The following is a 22515-nucleotide window of genomic DNA, read 5'->3' as shown; positions in this document are numbered from 1 at the left end:
TTAGAGTATTTGGAAGCAAATGTGCGCACATTGTTTTACCACAAAGACTTACCGAGGCTAAGGTCGAATCTAGCAGGCTTTCAGTGTTACTTTGTTTTCGAAAGACATGTCATAAGCAAACTTTAATAATAAATTCCCACATATTTCCTTCCTTTCCTTCTGCTCGGAGAAACAGATATGTGTTGGCATTTGGTCCTGTGGACATTAGCAACTGTTGAACACCTTTATCATGTGACATATTTCATGTGTTAACAAAGGTGTGGACAGATTGTTTAATCCCAGCGAATGTCGCATGGAACCTGAGCTACTCCACATCTGCAGTCTCTTACTTCGCAGCAGACTGCAGAACTCTGTTTGCTTTTTCATTTCTTAGCAATCAAACACCAAAGTCACCATCTGGCTTGAGAGAAGCTGTGTCCAGATGCTGTTTGGGAACATATTCATGCAGCTCAGTGGAAGCCTATAACACAGGAGCATAAATTAAAGAATAATGAATCATAGAGTGGCACAGCACAGAAGGAGGGCATTCAGCCCATGTGACAGCTCTTGACAGATCTAACTCATTAGTCCCATGCCCTGTGTCTCTCTATAGCCCTGTTTAAAAAATACACCCCTTCAGGTATTTATCTGATTTCCTTCTGAATGTTGTTATTGAAGCTGTTTTGACCATCCTTTCGGACAATGCATGCCAGATCCCAACTATTTGCTGTGTTTTTTAAAAGAAAATCCTGACATCACCTGTAGACCTTTTTCCCCTGTCACCTTAAGTCTGTGACTTCTGGTCACTGACCCTCTGCCACTAGGAACAGTTCATCCTTCTTTACTGTGCCAAAGCTATTCTTGACTTTTAACACTTCTGTCATATCTTTTATTGTCATATAAGTAGTAAACTTCTAGCTTCTCCAACCTGCCATATTGCTCTGTTCTAGAAAGTCAGTTGGCGAAGGATGATGCTGGAGTCAATCATTACTCAGTCTTGTATTTACTTACAGAGTGAAATATTACATGCATACAAACTCCTAATTCAATCCGTGACAGTTTCTGTAAGAGTCTGTTTATATGTATTCAAGTAAAACCCCAATTTATGCCTTGCACTTGCATAATTAAGCACTATTAACACACAAAATTGAAATCCTTCATCCCTGGTACCATTCTAGTAAATCTCTTCTGCACCCTCACTAAGACTTTGCTATCTTTCTGAAACTGTGTTCTGCAAAATTGAACACTGCCAGCTTAGGCCTAACTAGTGCTTTATAAAGGTTCAACATAATGTCCTGGTTTCTCTACTCTTCTTCTAGTAATAAAATGAAGGGCCCTGTATGTTTATTAATAGGCATCCCAACTTGCCTTGCCACTCTCAAAGATTAATGTACATAGACCTTTAGATCTGCTCTTGCACCCTGTTTAACATTGTGCTGTTCAATTTATATTGTCCTTCCTCATTCTTCCTGCATTAAATGAGGAGGATTCTCTGTTATAGTGAAGACAGAAGCAAAGTACTCAGCCTTGCCCTTGGCAAAAATATTTCCTTTTTGGTTCCTAGTCACCTCACTATTCCTTTGATTACCTTTTTATTATTTATGTATTTATGAAGGATTTTCAGGTTCCTTTTTATGTTAACCATTCTCATACTCTCACTTTAACCCTTTTATTCCCTATTTTAGATCACCTGTGCAGTTTATTTTGATTCTGTATTTCATTATCAAGCATGCATTTTCCGTAAGCTTTTTCTGTTTTATTTTAATCTCCATATTTTTAGTCATTCATGGTGCTCTCTTCCTTTCCCCTTTGTGTTTGCTCTCTACCTTAACTGTCTTTTTATACGTTCCCCCATTGCTCAGTGACCTACCAATTTTTTGATTCCAACACACTTGGGCCAGATCCTTTTTCAACTCTCGAAATTAGCCCCCCTTCGGTTAACTATTTTAACTGTTCCTTACCTTTCCCATAACTATTCTAAACCTGTTGATATCACTGTTCTTAAATTCTGCGCACTGAATTGTCTAACATCTACCCCACTCCATTTCCCTGAACTAGATCTATCCCTACTGCCATCCTTGTTGAGCTGGAAGCACAATGATTAAGAATGTTTCTCTGTACACATGTCAAGAATTCTGTCCCCTCTGGCTTTAACTCTTCCTATCCTAGTTATATTTGGATAATTGATATCCGCCACTCTGTAGTTACTCTGTAGTTCTTGCTTCTTTCTATAATTTGCCTGTAAAGTTGCTCCTCCATCTCTAGCCCACTGTTTGGTGGCCTACAGCATACACCCAGTAATATAACAGCTCAAAGATTGCTAATCCTCGGCAGATAGATTCTCTTTACGGCACCTCCACTACATCCTCTCTCTTCAGCGAAAGTTTGGAATCTTTGATCAATATTGCCACTTCCCACTCCTTTACCTTCTCGATCTTTCCTGTACACCTTGTAGTCAAGAATATTAAGTTCCCAATCCTTTCCTTTTTTTGAGCCTGGTCTCTGTGATTGCTGCTATATCGTAGTCCCCAGTGATAACTTGTGCCTACAGCTCACCAACCTTATTTAGGCCCCTGCATTCTAAATCCGTCCTAGTCTGTTTCCCAATTTTCCCGTGTCTGATCACTCTTATTTTGGAGCTATTACTTACTCTCGTGCTATTCATGCCTCCAAATCTTCTTTGCACCTTGTTTCTCCTGTCAAATGATTAATCCAAGTGCCCATTCTCCTGCCAAATTATTTTAAACACTACCCCACAGCACCAGTTTACCTCTCCACAAAGACTGGTGTCCCACCCTCTTAGAGTGCAACCTGTCCATCTTCAAACAGGTCTCTTCTGCCCTAGAATTGGTCTTAATGGCCCCAGGGATCTGATGCCCTCCACCCGTGGCTTCAGCCATGAGTCAACATGTTTTGTCCTCCTATTTCCGTATACGCTCAGTGGCACTGGGAGTAATCCTGAGATTACTACCTCTGAAAGTCTTGCTTTTAAACTTTCTCATTAGCACCTGAAAATCTGACTGGTGGTATACCTCATCTTTTTTCTTATCTATGTCATTGATTACCTCATGGACCTCAGCTTAGGCTGGTCCCGTCTTGTCCATGTTCCGCATCCCCTGTGATGTTCTTTACTCTGCTACCAGTGGTTATCACTACTACCTCACAGCTCCAGGTACCCATGTTCGATTCCTGACTTGGGTCATTGTCTGTGCAGAATCTGCACATTCTGTTAAGTTAAGTTTATTTATTAGTCACAAGTAGGCTTACATTAACACTGCAATGAAGTTACTGTGAAAATCCCCTAGTTGCCACACTCCGGTGCCTGTTTGGATACACTGAGGGAGAATTTAGCATGGCCAGTGCACCTAACCAGCACATCTTTTGGACTGTGGGAGGAAACCCACATAGACATGGGGAGAACGTGCAAACTCCACACAGACAGTGACCCAAGCTGGGAATCGAATCCCGGTCCCTGGTGCTGTGAGGCAGCAGTGCTAACCGCTGTGCCACCGTGCCGCCCATTCTCCCGTTCTCCCCATGTTCGCATGGGTTTCCTCCGGGTGCTCCGGTTTCCTCCCACTGTCTGAAAGACGTGCTGGTTAGGTGCATTGGCCATGCTAAATTCTCCCTCGGTGTAACCAAACAGGTGCCAGAGTGTGGCAACTAAGGGATTTTCACAGTAACTTAATTGCAGTGTTAATGTAAGCCTACTGGTGACACTAATAAATAAATCAATACCAACACCACACCATACAGGACTCGGGAACTACTAATACAGTTACAATAGTGGTACTGCGGAAAGTCCTCCACAAAGCAGTACAATCATATAATTGCCTTATAGAGGAAACCTTATTTAGCACTGGGATTGCTCCACTTGTATATAAGAATGTGAGAAATAGGAGCTGCAGTATCACATTTAACCCTTCAAGACTGCTGTAGCTTTCAACTAGATCATGGCTGATCTAGTTTAGCTCCATCTTCCTGCTATCCTCAAATCCCTTTATTTAGTACCCAAAAATCGATCAACCTCTTTCTTAAATATACTCAAATTCACAGCTCTCTGGGATAGAAAATTCCAATGAGTCATAATCCTTTTGAGTGAAGACGTTTATCCGCATTTCAGTTCTTAATGGTCAACCCCCTATTCTGAAACTTTAACTCTTGTGGTCTAGATTCCCCAGCCTGGAGAAACATTTTCTCAGCGTCGAGCCAAGCTTTGGTGAGGATGCAGTGGCGCAGTGGTGATGTTAATGGGGCCCAGGCTGGAGATGGGTTCAAATCTCACCACGCCAGGTGGAATTTAAATTCAGCTAATCAATCTGGAATTAAAAGCTGGTCTCCATAATCTTGACCATAAAACTATCATCGATTGTCGTAAATACCATCTGATTTACTAATGTCCTTTAGGGAAAGAAATCTGCCATCCCTGCCTGGTCATCCTTGCCCTTGCATTTGACCCCATATCCACAGCAATGTCATGGACTCTTAACAGACCTCTGAAATGGCCTAGCAAACCATTCAGTTCAAGGGAAAATAGTCTTCCAGCAATACCCACATCTCATGAAAGAAAGCCCCTTAAGGATTGTGTTTCAATTTTAGATCAGCTCTCATTCTTCTAAACTCTGGGAATGTAGACCTATTCTGCTCAATCTTTCCACATGCTACAATCCCTTCCTCCCAGGAACCAGTCCAGCAAACCTTAGTAGCACATCTCTAGAGCAGGCATGGGGGAGGCCAAATCTGCACACACTATTCATAAGGGTGGCTATACCAATGTTCTGTACAAGTGTAGTTAGACTTGTTTATGCTTGTACACCAAAAGCTAACATATTCCTTGCCTTCCTAATTGCTTGCTGTACCTGCATGTTCCAAAGAATCTTACCAAAAGTGGATAACCCTACAATTCTCCATATTAAATTCTATGCGTCATGAACTTACCCACTCACCCAACCTGTTCTATTCCTCTGTAGCCACACCTCATCACTTATTTTCTCATTTAACTTAATATCGTCAGAAAACTTTGGCACATTATACTCAGTACCCTCATTTAATTCTGTAAAGAGCTAACGCTTAAGTATTGATCCTCTGGGCATCCCAATAGCAGTAAGAAGTCTCACAACACCAGGTTAAGTCCAACAGGTTTATTTGGTGGCAAAAGGCACTAGCTTTCGAAGCGCTGCTTCTTCATCAGGTGAGTGGGATTTCAGTTCACAAACAGGGCATATAAAGACACAAATATCATGGCATCCCAATAGCTACAGCCTGCCAACCCAGAAATGTCCCGTCTATTCTCATTTGTTTTGTCTTTTGGCTGTTGACCAATTCTCAATCCAAGCGACTAGATTACCTCCAATCCAGTGACTCATAATTTTGGGTAATAATCTCTTGTGTGATACCTTATTGAATGCTTTTTGAAAGTCCAAATGCAGTATTCCCTTGGTTTGACCCACAAAAAACATAGGAGCAGGAGAAGTTCATTCGGCCCATTGAACTTGCTCCACCATTCAATTTGATCATGGCTGATCATCTACTTCAATGCCACATTCCCACACTATCTCCATATGCAAACAATTTCCCTTTCATAAATCCATCTTGGTGTTGTCTGATTATATTATAATTGTCTTGGTGACCTATATAGGTTAGGGAAATGAGCAAATCTGAAAATGACTTGATAATGAAGGAAAAAATTCATACAAACTCCTCACACGTAAGGAAGCTTACGTTAGAAATGGGAACTGAGGAGCATTCTCCCTGTCTTCTAGTAGGAAGAGGACCTTTTATTGACTAAGGAAAAGCTTTTCTCCCATCTTATCATACATTTTCTTCCAAGTGCAGTAAAAGCCACTATATTGTGATTTCTCACATAGAGGCAGATTTCCCCGAATGTGTTCAAGGGAGCGCCTGATGACCTATCAGGACAGCGAGATCCCGTCCATCCAGTTTACATAAGAACATAAGAAATAGGAGCAGGAGTAGGCCATCTAGCCCCTTAAGCCTGCTCTCCACCATTCAATAAGATCATGGCTGATCTGATAGTTCAGTTCCACTTACCCGCCCGCTCCCCATAACCCTTAATTCCCTTAATGGTTAAAAATCTATCTATCTATGACTTAAACACATTTAACGAGGTAGCCTCTACTGCTTCATTGGGCAGAGAATTCCAAAGATTCACTACCCTCTGGGAGAAGAAGTTCCTCCTCAACTCTGTTCTAAATTGACTCCCCCGTATTTTGAGGCTATGCCCCCTCGTTCTTGTTTCCATTGTAAGTGGAAATAACCTCGCTGCTTCTACCCTGTCTAGCCCCTTCATTATCCTATATGTCTCTATGAGATCTCTCCTCAACCTTCTAAACTCCATTGAGTACAGGCCCAGTCTACTCAATTTCTTCTCATAAGCTAACCCCCCCATCTCTGGAATCCACCTGGTGGACCTTCTCTGTACCCCCTCCAAAGCTAATATATCCTTTCTTAAATAAGGGGACCAAAACTGTACACAGTACTCTAGGTGCGGCCTCACCAGTACCCTGTACAGTTGCAGCATGAACTCCCTGCTTTTATACTCCATCCCTCTCGCGATAAAGGCCAACATTCCATTTGCCTTCTTGATTACCTGCTGCACCTGCAAACTGAGTTTTTGTGATTCATGCACAAGGACCCCCAGGTCCCTCTGCACAGTAGCATGTTGCAATTTTTCACTGTTTAAATAATAGTCCATTTTACTATTATTCCTTCCAAAGTGGATAACCTCACACTTACCAACGTTATACTCCATCTGCCAGATCCTTGCCCACTCACTTAGCCTATCCAAATCTCTCTGCAGACTCTCTGTGTCCTCCACGCAATTTGCTTTCCCACTCATCTTTGTGTCATCCGCAAACTTTGTTACCCTACACTCGGTCCCCTCCTCCAGATCGTCTATGTATATGGTAAATAGTTGAGGCCCCAGCACTGATCCCTAGTGGAAACTATCAAAAGAGGCTCTTGTTATTGAATGATATTCGGCACGTCACTAGTCACTGATTGCCAACCGGAAAAGCACCCATTTATTCCGACTCTCTGCTTTCTGTTAGATAGCCAATCCTCAATCCACACTAACACTTTACCCCCAACTCCGTGTACCTTTATCTTATGCAGCAACCTTTTGTGAGACACCTTATCGAATGCCTTCTGGAAATCTAAATACACCACATCCACCGGTTCCCCTCTGTCAACCGCCCTCGTTATGTCCTCAAAGAATTCCAGTAAATTAGTCAAACATGACTTTCCCTTCATGAACCAATGCTGCGTCTGCTTGATTGAGCCATTATTTTCCAGATGTCCTGCTATTTCTTCCTTAATGATAGATTCCAGCATTTTCCCAACTATGGATGTTAAGCTAACAGGCCTGTAGTTACCTGCCTTTTGTCTACCTCCCTTTTTAAACAGTGGCGCTACATTAGCTGTTTTCCAATCAGCTGGCACCTCCCCAGAGTCCAGTGAATTTTGATAAATTACAACTAATGCATTTGCTATTACTTCTGCCGTTTCTTTTAGTACCCTGGGATGCATTCCATCTGGACCAGGGGACCTGTCTGCCTTTCGTCCCATTAGCCTACCCAGCACTGCCTCTTTAGTAATAGTGATTGTTTTAAGGTTTAACAAAATTATTGCAGTAGTGCCTGTTTAGGTGCTGTTTGTGTTCTGGTTGGGACTTTGTTAAAAGGGACAGTTGTTTCATTGAAATGAACTGGATTCCACCTAGATGTACTGATCAAATGGATTAAAGTCCAGGAGTTATTGGTCAGGCAACCTGACATACATCAAAATCCAGTACAGGATTGAAAATACTGAGTAATCAGTGAGGTAACCAGCTCTATGGGCCATGGAAACTATCAAAAGAGGCTCTTGTTATTGAATGATATTCTTGACCCAGTGGTCAACTGAGGCCTAGAATAAGAAAGTCTTCAACTTTCAGAAGATGTAACTTTATGGCTGCAGCTTCCTCCACACCCTCTTCTCCAACAATAAAAAAAAATCAGATAGCTGGATACTCAGTTAAGATTGTAAAAGAGTTTCCCTTTGCAATTATCATAGGTTGCCTTGAAGTCCTTAAGAAAGTGGAAAGAAGTCTAATAAAGGGCAATAATTGACAATCCTGGAAGAATTTGGATTTGCAAAACAGCTCAGTAGGTTGTAATCTCAAAAGATCTGCTTTGTCTGTGTTTTTTAGATCGAGCAGAGTGGAGAGATCCCTCCTTCATGCTGTAACTTTCCTGTGGCTGTCTGCAAGGACAAGATGTTTGTTTTCTCAGGACAGAGCGGAGCAAAGATCACCAATAATCTTTTTCAATTTGAATTCAAGGAAAAAGTGTACGTGCTCAATAATCATTCTTTCTAATCACCCTTACCCTTAATAAATGAGTGAAATTGTTATTACACTGCCAGAGGTTTTGAGGAAAGGAAACTGGGGTCAGGAAAGATGTGATTTAGGGATTTAGAGGAGGAACTCTCTTGTTTTCTCATCAAACCTTGATGCAGACGTTCTCTGCCTTACTCAGCAGCACATTTACTGCAAAGCTGGTCACTTGGGAACTGTAAAAATGTCTTTATTGCACGTAAGGAATCGTGATTATGGTTTGAAAAAAGATCCTTCATCACTTGACAATGTATGATACAGCTTCTGATAAGAAGACTATTTCTTGATGTAGGGCCTTTGCATTCTGGTCATTGAATTCATTCCTGTATCAACTGCAGTTTAATCTGGTGTGTTCCTTAAAGACCGGAATATCTGTGCTCGCATTATAATTTCTGAAGCTATTTAAGAAAAAGCCATATGAACAAGAGTCTGCTTACTACAGTGCAGCAAAGTATAGAATCATATCATCAAATTATAGAATCCCTACAGTGCAGAAGGAGGCCATTTGGCCCATCAAGTCTGCATCAACCCTCCGCCCTATCCCCGTACCCTACGCATTTGCCATGGGTAATCCATTTAATCTTCACATCTTTGGACACTAAGAGGCAATTTAGCACATCTTTGGACTGTGAGAGGAAACCGAAGGAAAGTCATGTAGACACGGGGAGAACATGCAAACCCCACACAGACAGCCACCCAAGTCTGGAATCGAACCCGGGTCCCTGGTGCTGTGAGGCAGCAGTGCTAACCACTGTGCCCAGTGTCGTCCCAAAGTAATATCTTACTGCCTCAGTTTTTCTCCCCTTTGAAATTTGTTGTTAATTGCAAGAGGACCTGAACTAGATTCGCTGCATCACTTGCAATGGGGATTATTTTGCCAGGTTACTGAACTTATTAACATTAGCAGATCACTTACAGAAAGGCAAGAGACTGGAGCATTTTGAAATGTTTAGCCACAGTTCAGGAGAGTGACAGAGTCTGCGTTGTTCTATTACATGGCTACTCTAAAAGGGGCTCTAAAACTTTGATCATTGACTCAGTCAGCAGAGTCCAACACAAGGGTTAAGGAATAAATTGTGGTCTAACTTTGATTTTATTAATAAGGTGATGTGTCCCCTGCTGCTCAGTACTGAAAGGACATTTAACTGATTGGTGATGACTTACAGTCTGACGTTTGTGTTTTATGACCATCTACTAAATAATCCAGTGGTTGCAATTTTTCTAATGGATTTCCCTGTTTATGACATTGAGACTTGGCAAACCTTGAAGAAAATAATTTGAAGGGAAATATTTCACTATGTTTGTTTTTAAAAAGCCGTACGGAAAACTGAACAATACAAATATGAAGGTTATCCGGTTGTGTTTTGCCGCATCTGTGCATTCCACTGAACTTTCCCTTTACATTTAAATGAACTACTGGAGCATAATATACTACATAACCCTCCAGAAAAAGATGGCCGATTCCCTTGTCAGGAATAAAATGGCCAGTGATCATATAGCAAGTCGTCTTTCGTGTTTGCAGAGTCTTTTTTGGGCCTATCTTCCTTGTTAGCACTGCTGACTCATAGCGCCAGGGACCCGGGTTCGATTCCCAGCTTGGGTCACTGTCTGTGTGGAGTTTGCGCATTCTCCCCGTGTCTACATGAGTTTCCTCTGGGTGCTCCGGTTTCCTCCCACAATCTGAAAGACGTGCTGGTTAGGTGCATTGGCAATGTTAAATTCTCCCTCAGTGTACCCGAACAGGTGCCAGAGTGTGGCGACTAGGGGATTTTCACAGTAACTTCATTGCTGTGTTAATGTAAGCCTACTTGTGACAATAATAACAAATAAATAATATTGTATGAAGCCAGGTTTCCTATAGATGCGCTGGCATGAATGGGATACTGAGCTGCAAAGTGCAGCACTTCCCTTTACACAAATTGGTACCCAGTCTCTCTGCACCTGTCCAAGCACAAAACCATGTTAGGAACGTATTTTGTTTCAAGAGTAGACTCTTTGAGCCAAGTATCTGCACCAAGACTTCCAGTTTTTGTTTTAAAGTATTCATTCATGGGATGTGGATGTCACTGGTAAAACCTGCATTTATTGCCCATCCCTAATTGCCCCACGAGGGTGTTAGTGAGGTCCTGACAAGTGACTGGCTTGCTCAGAGGCATTTAAGAGTCACCTACATTGCTTGGGTCTGGCGTCACACATAGGCCAGATCGGGTAAGAAAGACCGACTTCCTTCCTAAAGGCCATTGCTGAACCAGATATGTTGTAACTCCTGTTGTCCAGACCTTTGTATCGCTCATCAAATAACATGACTACTAACTACTGTTTCCAGTATAACTCATTTCTAAGTCAGATTGTTCGCAACATTTCGTTACAAAATGAACAGGAAAAATGCAGGAAGCAAAACTTTTCAATCCTGTGCCACCTGTTATGCCATCGCAGCCTCAATTTTCAGTGTTATCTTGTGTTTCTTTTCTTATCTACCTCTGCATTTTATTGCCACCCTTGCTGTAAAATATATTCCCAGTGCAAACAATTCTGCTCAACACATTGAACATATGAATTAGGAGGCCATTCAGCCCTTTGAGCCTGCTCCACCATTCAATTAGATCATGGCTGGTCTGACCGTAACCTCAATCCCACGTTTCTGTCTCCCCTCAATAATCTTTCACCACATTGATAATCGAGAATCTATCACGCCCTGCCTTAAAAATATTTAAATATTCACCACCTTTTGATGAAAAAGAGTTCCAAAGACTGTCAACTCTCTGAGAGAAAACAAATTCTCCTCATCTTTGTCTTAACTGAGCAGCCCCATTTTTTAAGCAGTGACCACCCCCTAGTTCTAGATTCTCCTACAAAAGGAAACATCCTCTTTATATCCACCCTGTCAATTCCCTTCAGGATCTTAAAGGTTTTGATCAAGTTGCCCCTTGCTCTTCTAAGCTCCAATGGATACAGGCCTAGCTTGTCCAACCTTTACTCATAAGACAATCTGCCCATTCCGGGTACTGGTCAAGTAAACATTCCCTGAACTGCTCCTCACACTGTTTTACAGCTTTCCTTAAATAAGGAGACCAACACTGTACAGAGTATTCCAGATGTGGCCTTATCAATGTCCTGTATAACTGAATCAATAACTATGGTCATCCAGGATGTTAAAATTCCTCTTGCTTTCATTCATTATCTTGGTGGATTGATAATCAAAAGGACTGGTTGATTAATAATTAAGAGATTGTGAGTTAAAATCCCACCACGGCAGTTTGAGAATTTGAATTTGGTTTTGGAAATTTGAGAAATTAAAGTTGATTCATAGGAAGTGACTATGAAGCTGTTGGATTATTGTTTGAAAAAAAAACACCTTCAGTAAAGTTCTTGAGGGAAGGAAGCTTGCCGTCATTACTTGGTCCAGCCTGAATGTGACCCCAGTCCCACCTTAATGTGGTTGACTCTTAATTGGTCTTGAAGTGGCAGCCCGCCACTTTCTCAGGACAATAGAGGCGGATATTAAATGCTCAATAATACGAAGGACTGGATGACACAGTGGATCAGAAAACAGTTGTTTCTGAGTCCCGAGTTTGAATCCGGCTTCATGGATGGACAAGCTTCTCAGAAGGTTAGACACAAGAGTCTTGGAAGGGTGGATAGGCTTCTTTGGAATGGCGGGTTGGGGTTGCAGGTTCTCCTCGGGGGTGGGGGTGGTGCTGGAGTTTCCGGTCACCAAGCCTCCTAATCGGAGCAGTTGGCAGCAACCAGGGCCTCCCTGGTCCCCCTGATATGCTGGACCCTTGTTGTCGCCTTTCCTCCATCCTCTGGGTCCTCCATGGGCTCCCTACAGTCGCTTCTGGTCCACCTGCTCCCCAAAGGGATAGGCATGGCCCTCCTCCTCCAGAATGTCGCCCCACTGTTGCGCAAGTTGTGAAGGGTACCGCAGACCACCACGATGCGGGAGATCCTCTGGGGGCCAAACTGAGGAACACCGCCAGAGCAGGCCAGGCAGTGGAACTGCATCCTGAACAAGCCAGTGCATCGCTCAGCAACAGATCGAGTGGCAGCATGAGCCTCATTGTATATTTTGCTGTTTTCTGTTATTATGAGGTTGTTGAAGAATCAAATAAAGCTCTTCCTTGTTTGTTCTAATGAAATTGAATGTTGAACTTCGCTGTGACATATTGAATCCCAGTATTATGAAAATACCCAAATAAAAAGCACTTTGGGAGAGTTGTTGACCTGAAGTTGTATAATGAATGATATAATCTGAGCTATTTTAGTTTTCTCTTTAGTTGTTACTAATTGCATATAACTGAAATTTGATTTGTGTTCTCGTGCAGTTGGACAAGAATTCCCACTGAACACTTACTCCGAGGTTCCCCTCCTCCACCTCAGAGGAGATATGGCCACACCATGGTGGCATTTGACCGTCATCTTTATGTGTTTGGTGGTGCTGCAGATAACACATTGCCTAATGAGCTGCATTGCTACGATGTGGACTCTCAGACTTGGGAGGTCATTCAGCCCAGCCCAGACAGTGAGGTGAGTTGAATTGTGTACTCTGTTCAAAATAAATTTTCCTTAAGTTTTGAAATATATTTGTTTGGTGCAGCATAATCTAATTTTTTTTTTTAGTTCTTTTGAAATGATAAATAATTCATACAATTTTAAATAGTAAAACACCGGTCTTGAAAATGACTTTTCTGATATATTGTGTTTCTTCAGTGCAAGTGACGTTCATGTATAATCTCATTAACCCTCCCCTTAGCTCACCACCCCTATTCATGGGCAGTTCTTTTCCTCATGTCATTGGTTGCTTTCATGCTTTTCGTGCAAGTGAGAGTATATATTGTTTATGCCTACTTTTGGCTTTACAGTACACTTCCTCTTTCTTCCACCCACATCAACCCCAACTTTCACGGATGTGACTCTTTTAACATATCTTTCAAATTCAAAAGCCCTTTGGTAACTCTTGGATATCTTTAGCGAGTTTTTTTTAATTCATCGATCATGATTAATGTAGATAGTTCACCATTATGTCTTCTAAAAGATGTTGACAAGTGCAAACTCAATGTCGCTTGCATAAATCGATGCCCTGTTCGATTGCCTAAGTTATTTGTAGTAGTTAAAGGATGTTGTCATTTTGCAATTGAAGATCCCAGCAGGATCTAAACTGAGCTATCTCAGTGCAGACATTCATAAAGCACCAATACGTCTGAACAAAGCATTGATTTTTGGATTTCATTTCAAAGCCCAACACATTAGCTGTAATATATTTTAAGGTGGTGCGGGAAATTTCATTTTGTATATTAGAGAATACACCTCAGCACAAAAGGCATGTTCAAAAGATTGATTTTACATGTGAGGGTGAATACTTTTGTATTTGACATATAAAAAGTTCTTTCATTTATTTCCTCTGTGAAAAATCTGTTCTTCACAAATGAGAAGCGAAATTGCAGTTTCCAGATGTTTTCCTTGACCCAAACAATTCGCCACATGTGTGCAAGAATAGCACAGTGCAGATGGCAAAAACTCCTTTAAAGGGTCTAATTTACTCTTGAAGTTTAAGTTTTTCATGTGGCCCTGATTGCTGAGTGTGGAAGTGAGGCTGATCTTTCCTAGCTGACTGGTTAGTCAAGGAGAGTGAACATTGTGCAAACAGTCAAACCAAGATTGTCAATTTGGAATGAAAGCGAGAATGCAGGAAATACTCTGGTCATTGACATTCACGAAGCAGAAAAAAATCAGAATTTCTGGTGTGCTAAAGCCCATCTTTCACTTTGCAAATGACGACTGATCTCTGCACCTAGCATTTACAGTTTTTTATTTTATTGTTATTTTGGGGCTTTCAGCAAGCTCAGGATCCTCCCCATCTATGTTTCACCACCCACCGCTCAGCGATATAATTGTTGAAATATCAAAACTAAACATCGTTTGAACATCGGCTGAATGTTTCATAGAATCATTGAATCCCTACAGTACAGAAGGAGGCCATTCAGCCCATCGAACCTGCACCGACAACAACCCACCCTATCCCTGTAACCCCACATATTTGCCCCGTTAATGCCACTCGACCTTGAGGTCTGGGTCCATAGGACTCTGAAATCGGCCCCGCAGGTGGAGGAGGTGGTTAAGAAGGCATATGGTGTGCTGGCCTTTATCAATCGAGGGATTGAGTTTAGGAGTCCGGGATAATGATGCAGCTATATAAGACCCTCGTCAGACCCCACTTGGAGTACTGTGCTCAGTACTGGTCGTCTCATTACAGGAAGGATGTGGAAAAGATTGAAAGGGTGCAGAGGAGATTTACAAGGATATTGCCTGGATTGAGTGGCATGCCTTATGAGGATAGGCTGAGGGAGCTCGGTCTTTTCTCCTTGGAGAGACGTAGGATGAGAGGAGACCTAATAGAGGTATATAAGATGTTGAGAGGCATAGATCAGGTGGACTCTCAGAGGCTTTTTCCCAGGGTGGAAATGGCTGCTACGAGAGGACACAGGTTTATGGTGCTGGGGGGTAAGTACAGGGGAAATGTTAGGGGGAAGTTTTTCACACAGAGGGTGGTGGGTGAGTGGAATCGGCTGCCGTCAGTGGTGGTGGAGGCAAACTCAATAGGCTCTTTTAAGAGACTCCTGGATGAGTACATGGGACTTAATAGGATGGAGGGTTATAGGTAGGCCTAGAAGGTAGGGATATGTTCGGCACAACTTGTGGGGCCGAAGGGCCTGTTTTGTGCTGTAGTTTTTCTATGTTTCTATGAAACTAGGGTCAATTTAGCATGGCCAATCCACCTAACCCACACATCTTTGGACTGTGGGTGGAAACCGGAGCACCCGGAGGAAACCCACGCAGACATGAGGAGAACATGCAAACTCCACACAGACAGTGTCCTGAGGCCAGAATTGAACCTGTACCCTGACGCTGTGAAGCCGCAGTGCTAACCACTGTGCTGCCCACTTTTATTTCTCTTTTTTAGATGGAAAATCTAAAAAATCTGGGTTTGGTAAAGTTTAAAACTCTTTGCTGTAAATTCAAACCAGAACACTTGTGTGTGTGGTGCTACAAAGTTGAAAAGATGAGAACTTCCTTCTTGCATAGAATATTGCATAGAATATACAGCACAGAAATTGTCCATCTGCTCCAACTGGCCTGTGCTATTCAGTATCCAAACATATTGCCTCCTATCTACTTGTACTGTTCTATCTGGTATGATTATGTATAACATGCTTTTTTATACATGCTACAGTATTCCATAACATAGGTCTAACTTAATCTATGTTTTACTGTCTTCAAAATATAGGGGAGCAACTTATACACAGAGGCAACTTATGATCCAGATTTTATGGTGAGTTGCTTATCCTGCCAATGTTGCTCTTCACCTAAGTGTAAAACACTGACTTGTAATCTCCAAGGAAATTAAGGCAAGGTTTGGGAGGGAGGGGGAGGTTATTGTGTATTACCAGATTGCAAGGTGCACCGGGATTGAAACTGGTGCAGTGTGAAAGGTTTGACTTTTCACAGTATTTCCATGTTTCCCGTGGGTTAAGGAAGCTTCTTTGTTCACTCATTAGTTGCAAGTATAGTCGTTTTTTTTATACCCGGTATTTCCTCTGAAAGAGGAAGAACAGCCAGTATCTGTACGCAGTGCTTTAAAACCATTGTTTTATATTGCCACTCTCATTAACAGCACACCTCCTCTTGAAAGTGAAGAGACAGCAGTCTTGCAAATTTGTTTGTTTTGGCATTAAGTGAGAAATATATTTAGTCACAGTACAGAATGTTTCTTCAGGGGCTTTGGGTTCAAGATAATGATGTCGTTAGTAAGTTTATTGTGGTGAGGCTGGCACAGTGTAATTCTGAGTAACTATTAACTAGTCTGATATTTTTTAAATATAAAGTGACTTCAGTGTTTTTGGGAACATGCAGAGTTTGACAGGTGGCACCAGTTGAAGGAGGGAAACTGGAGGCGTATTTAGGAGGAGTCGGATACAAACAGATAATTTTTCGGGGTGTTTGCATCACAAGCATAAAATATTCTATTTTTGCACTTGAGGCTAAGACGTTTATTGTGATAACATACTTGCCTGTTCTATTTGAACTGCATTTTGTATTTGTGTTTTGGCGAGTTAAAAGGTAGCTCTTTATCAGAACTTCAGTATCATCCACAGTAATGTTAGCTCAAAAACAAAGCTGAGGGAGAACACTCAGTGACTTTGGAAACTCCAATCACAAGCCACAGATCATCAGTGATATTGCAGATATGGATTTTGCCATAGACCATGGGTGGAATCTTTTCATTTTTTGACTTTGTGTCAACTCAGGCCCTGCCCGTCCAAGAACGTATGCTCTTAGACCTCAGTTCCTGACGGATCAGGGCACCCCGATGTCAAAAGTACAATAATAGAATGAAAGGACCACCTCCCCGTAACCACGGAAATGGAACCGTTGACCACCTCCCCTGGTACTGCCTGTGCATGAACCCCCCTCCCTGGGGGCTGTACTTAGCTGTGCGCTCCTAGGGAGTTCTGTCTGTCAATTCCTGGTTTTTAAAACCTATTGTAAACCCTGCCGATGTGATGATACACTGCCGGAAATGGGTGTGGAAAACGCTCCTCCCCAGTGTCTTGAGAAAGGATTTATAATGTATTCTGAAATGGGGACATTATGATAAATTCGGCATGTTTGATAAATGCCACACATCAATGGGGCAACAGTCTAGTGACTTGTGTGTGGCCCTCCGTGCAAATGTGAATCCACCCAATGATGGCAGTGAATCTAAATAAATTATTTCTGCAATATGGGATTTTCACCGCTGTGGATTTACACTAGCTTATTTAAAACAACTAAAGTAAAAGCAGGAAGAATCAAATTTACAACACATTGTTGTTTTAGCTTATCATTGTCTTCTCACACAGTTTAAGGTTAATCTCTGGATGTAGCTGCCAAAGACAACACTCAGTAATGGACTTCATAAATATTTAACTCTAAACGTTGAGGCTCAACAAACTGCTTTAATGCAACTCTGAGAATAAGGTTGCTATACTAACATAATTCATTCAGATTGAATTTATTTGTTTTGAAGAATTAAAGCTTCACATTTGACAAAATCTTGGGCCACCATCCGAGCTGTCAGCAACACTGAACGGAATGGCAGAATTAATGAATGAATCACTAACATCCTGAACCATTTGCTAATTTTGTCACAATTCTGCCTTGCAACTTAGTTCTGGACTTTACATGTGATCCAGAAGTATGTGCCTGAGTTCTGAACCATCTGTTTGGAGAGTAGCCTTAATAGGTTAGGAGTTTCGTACAATTTGAATTTTGGAGGCAATGCAGAATGACTTGAGCATTTTCTGTCCTTGCTCCACTTGGACTTTGAAGACCATCCAGGCTGAATGTCCCATTCACCAGTTAGCAATTGTAAAATTGGGATAGATTTGTTTTATTCATTCATGGGATCTAGGTGTCCCCAGCAAGGGCAGCTTTTGTTGCCCATCCCTAATTGCTCTTGAACAAGTAAGTGGTTCTACTTCAACCACTATAATCCATGTGGAGTAGGTACAACCACAGTGCTGTTCATGGGTGTAGTTCCAGGTTTTTGACCCAGCAACAGTGAAGGAACAATGATACAGTTCCAAGTCAGGATTCTGCGTGGCTTGGAGTGGAATTTGCAGGTGTTTGTGTTTCCATGCGTATGCAGCCTTTGATCTTCTTGGCAATAGAGTTTGCGGGTTCAGAAGGTGCTGCCGAGTTGTTACAGTGTACCTTCTAGAACTGAGATGGCACACACTATTGCTATGTTGCACCTCGTGAAGGGAGTGAATTGTGGTGGTGATGATGGGGGTGCCAATCAAGCGGGCTGCTTTGACCAGGATGGTGCTGAGCTTCTTGAGTGTTGTTGGAGCTTCACTCATCCAGGCAAGTGGAGAATATTCCATCACTCCCTTGGCACCAATAACTTCTAAGCAAGTGGACACAAACAAACATTGTACTTCTTCAGCCATTCCATCACACAACCTCTTTTAATAAGGTAGACGTGGCCTCTTATTAAGGTAGCCATCACCTACAAGTTTCCTTCTAAATTACACTTCACCCTGACTTGGAACTATATCGCTATTCCTTCACTGTCACTGGGTCAGATTGGAACCCCCTATTTAATAGCACTGACAGAGTGCCTTCACCACATATACTCCAGCAGTTCAAGAAGGTGGTCTACCACTACCTTCTCAAGGGTTAGTGGGCATGGGTCAGAAATGCTCTCCTTGCCAGTGATGCCACACTCCATAAATTAATTTAAAAACAGATTATGCTAGAAGACTGGGAGGAAGTGTTGTTTGTGATAATTTGCCATGAGAAAAGATCCAGTGCCTTGAGACTGCCCTGGTATGTCCCATTGAAGAATGTTTACACCAATGGTTAATCTCTGGAATTTTTAGTTTCAATCCCGGCTATTAGAACAACAAACTGTCATTTCTGTGCCAGTTAGAATGTATGTTGGTTAAATGTGATTTCAGTGGCTCACAGCAAGCAAGAAATAAGGATTGCATCTTTGCTATATTTCTTCAAAATGAGTTTTTCTTGTTTTCATTTTTAGCTCTCTTTTCTACCAGTTCTATATAACCCCTTCTCATCTTTATTTTAGTTTTCGATAATCTCTCTGATTTAGCCTTGTGTTTGAGGAGTTGTCTCCCACACAGACTGGTGTGGCAACCCAATGAAGTGAGAACATGTTTACCACATATTGGTGAATTTCTGATCTTGGCTAGGCCGTCATGGTTAATTGAGGAGAAATGCAAGTTGTTTTCCATAGAACGATGGTTAAATCACAGAGCCACACCAGAGTTATGCATTCCATAATGTTTTCCTTTGCATTTTCTGATGTCTTTGCATTTCAGTGTGAAAGAAAACAAAATCAGCATGGAATGCATTCTGCCTCCTGACCTCTGAGCTGAGGGGTGCTTCATGATGCTGTTGTATGATGTATGATGCTTCAAGTGTGGGGGGCGGGGAATATTTCAAGTTGATGAGTGCTTCCAGTTTGTTGTCTGGCATAGTTGAACAGCTGTTCTAGCTAAATGAGAAGTTAAAAAGCCAATTGAACTGTTTTGACGCTGCAATAACTTCACTGAAGAAATGTGAGCTTCAATGGAACATAAATCTAATCTTGCTTGTGTGTTTGCTCTCCGTCTCCCCACCACCACCACCACCTTGCATGACAATTCGAAGTGAAAGGGTAAAGCTTATTGGTTGTGTTGGTGAAGACAATATGGTCTCCGCTATTTTAGTTAAGCTCAAGTGTCCTGTCCATGTGGGATTAAACAAGCTTGGTGTACGTTAGCAGGTTGTAAGCTTAGCTCCTTAGAAAAAAGCTAGTTGCTCCCCAGGGTATGATCATGGTACAGTTCAGTACTTACCTGCAGAGATTATTCATATGCAACACTCTAGCACTATCCAGTGGGAGAGAAGTATTATTGCACTCACATTAGAACAAGTAATCCAGATTTCACCATTGTGCAATTTTTATGCTGTAATGGCTGAAAATGGCTTGAGCACACCTGGAGCATTGTTGGGTGGTACACTTGTGGTTTAGACAAGCAGACATAAAGACTCAGCTACTGTCAAAACATTTACATTAGCAATTTTTTCTTTTTGATATCTTGTGGTTATAAATAATTTTCTGGATGAGAGGGCAGACCTGTGACAATTCTGCTTTCTCATTACCTGCCAGAGGCAGAACAAAAGAAATTGGGAATAATGCTGTCACACATATTTCTCTCTTGGCAAATGCTAAGTCTCCAAAGTTGATATCAATACTCGGGAAAGTAGTTCTGATCAGATGCTAATGCCCTGATAACTTATCGCTTCAGCCCATTGCTACCAGGTCTTGCATTAGCTATAAACATGTTTCTTACTGGCTGTGGGGAACAGGGAAGAGAGGAACATGCGCAAAGTTGGGCACTTACACGGAGAGATGACACAAACTTGGATTGTATTCCCTGGAATTTAGAAGGTTATCGGGAGATTTGATCAAAGCTTTCAAGATAAGAAGCTAGGATTGATTGAGAGAAACTATTTCGGCTGCTTGGGAAGTTTAAGACTAGGGGGGTAGACATAGTCTAAGAAAATAGATTTTTCAGGAATGTAGAAGCGTATCTGTACACAAAAGGTGGTTAAGTTTGGAAGGGCAATTGCTGCTAATTCAATTAATTTTAAATTAAAATTGGCACGTTGGCACAGTGTCAGCACTGCTGACTCTCCCGCCAGGGTCCCAGGTTCAATTCCAGGCTAAAGTCACTGTCTGTGTGGAGTTTGGACATTCTCCCTGTGTCTGCGCGGGTTTCTTCCGGGTGCTCAGGTTTCCTCCCACAGTCCAAAGATGTGCGGGTTAGGTTCATTGGCCATGCTAAATTGACCCTTAGTGTCAGTGGGATTAGCAGGGTAAATACATGGGGTTATGGGGATAGGGCTTGGGTGGGATTATGGTCGGTACAGACTCGTTGGGCCAAATGGCCTCCTTTTGTACTGTAGGGATTCTATGAAATGTCTATGAAATCTGAGGTTGGTAGATTTCTGTTCACCAAAGCGGTTGAAGAATATGTGCATAAGCAGTGAGTTAGGTCACAGATCAACCATGACTAATTCAGTGAGCTGGATGACTTATTCCTGTAGCTGTACTATTCACAACCATAGACATCCTAAAGCATTGTTACAGCTAACTAGGTACTTTAGGAGTTCATTGTAGTGTAGGAAATGATAGTCATTCGTTCACTTGGTTATTTAGTCAATTTGCACACATAAAGTTCCCACAAATAACAATGTGATAAAGCCGCACAGTCTCTTTTTCTTGTATTAATTCGGAGACGTTGGGGGTAACACCCACGCGCCTCTTTGAAATAATGCAGTGGGATCTCTTAGGCTCATTGCAGAGAACAGTCGGAGGGAATTTCGGTTTATCTCCTCCTCTGAAAGGAGGCACCTCCGACTGTGCAGCACTCCCTCATTACTGCACAGGAGCTTCAGCCTTGATTTTTGTGCTAAAATCCTGGAGTGAACCCATAACCTTCGGACTCGGGCGAGAATGCTACCAACTGAACCATGACTGACACACAAAACAATTAGGAAAGGAAATGATGTTACTCTTCACGGCAAAAACATTGAAGCATAAGAGTAAATAAGTCCTTGCAATTGTTTAGGACCTGGGTGAGACCACATCTGAAGTATCATGTACAGTTTTGGCCTGCTTAACCTAAGAAAGTGTACACTTGTTTCAGAGAGAGTGAAATGAAGGTTCACCAGACTGATTCCTGAAGTGAGGGGATTGTCTTATGGGGAGAGATAGAGTAGACTAGGCCTTTATTTACAAGAGTTTAGAAAAATTCCTGATTGAAAAATATAACATTCTTAAAGGGTTTAACAGTTTAGATTGTGGGAGAATGTTTACCTGGCTGGGAGTCACAAACTCTGGGTCATGTAGGAACATATGACTTGGGAGTGGGCTATTCGGCCCTTTGAGCCTGCTTTGCTATTCAATAAGATCACGGCTGATCCGGTTGTGGCCTCCACTTTCCTGTCTGGCCCCTGTAAACCCTGGCTCCCTTCTCCTTCAAAATGTATCTGATTCAGCCTTGAAGAAATGCAATGACCTAACCTCCATTGCTTTCTGGGGAAGAAAATTCCATGGACTAACAACCCTCAGAGAAAAAAATTCTCATCTCCTTCTTAAAAGGGAGACCTATTTTTCTTAAACAGTTTCCCCTCATTCTGGTCTCCCCCAGAGGAGGAAATTATCCTCCTGGTATTCGCCCTATCAAGTCCCGTCAGGATGTTGTATGTTTCAGTAAGATCACCTCTCAATTTTTTAAATTCCAATGGGTACAGGGCTAACCTATTCCAGCCTTTCTTCATAAGGTAAGCCCTTCATCCCAGGAATGAGTCAAATAAACCTTCAATGACCTATTTCCAAAAACATTTCTCAAATAAGGAGACCAGAATTCAATACTGTACTCTAGATGTGGTCTCACCAAGGCCCTGTACAGAGGAGGTAATACAGCTATTCTCTCTTCATGCAATAAACGGCAACATTTCATTTGCCTTCCTAATCACTTGCTGTACCTGCAAACTAACTTTTTGTGATTGGTGTACCAGGCCACATA

The 22515-nt window shown here is 42.0% G+C and overlaps 1 protein-coding gene across 2 annotated transcripts in view; it reads left to right on the top strand.

Moving 5' to 3' along the window:
* Window positions 1–22515, top strand: part of lztr1 (leucine zipper like post translational regulator 1) — an 86926-nt gene that overhangs the window by 25012 nt on the left and 39399 nt on the right. For both annotated transcript variants that reach the window (XM_078226884.1, XM_078226883.1), the window contains exons 8-10: window positions 8189–8328; window positions 12700–12901; window positions 15660–15704. In XM_078226884.1, the coding sequence (XP_078083010.1) occupies window positions 8189–8328; window positions 12700–12901; window positions 15660–15704 (387 nt within the window). The remainder of the gene's footprint in view (window positions 1–8188; window positions 8329–12699; window positions 12902–15659; window positions 15705–22515) is intronic.

The sequence above is a fragment of the Mustelus asterias genome, chromosome 13, assembly GCF_964213995.1.
Source record: "Mustelus asterias chromosome 13, sMusAst1.hap1.1, whole genome shotgun sequence".
Classification (NCBI taxonomy): domain Eukaryota; kingdom Metazoa; phylum Chordata; class Chondrichthyes; order Carcharhiniformes; family Triakidae; genus Mustelus; species Mustelus asterias.
The sequence above is the reverse complement of the archived record's forward strand: the minus strand, read 5'-3'. Positions and strand labels throughout refer to the sequence as shown.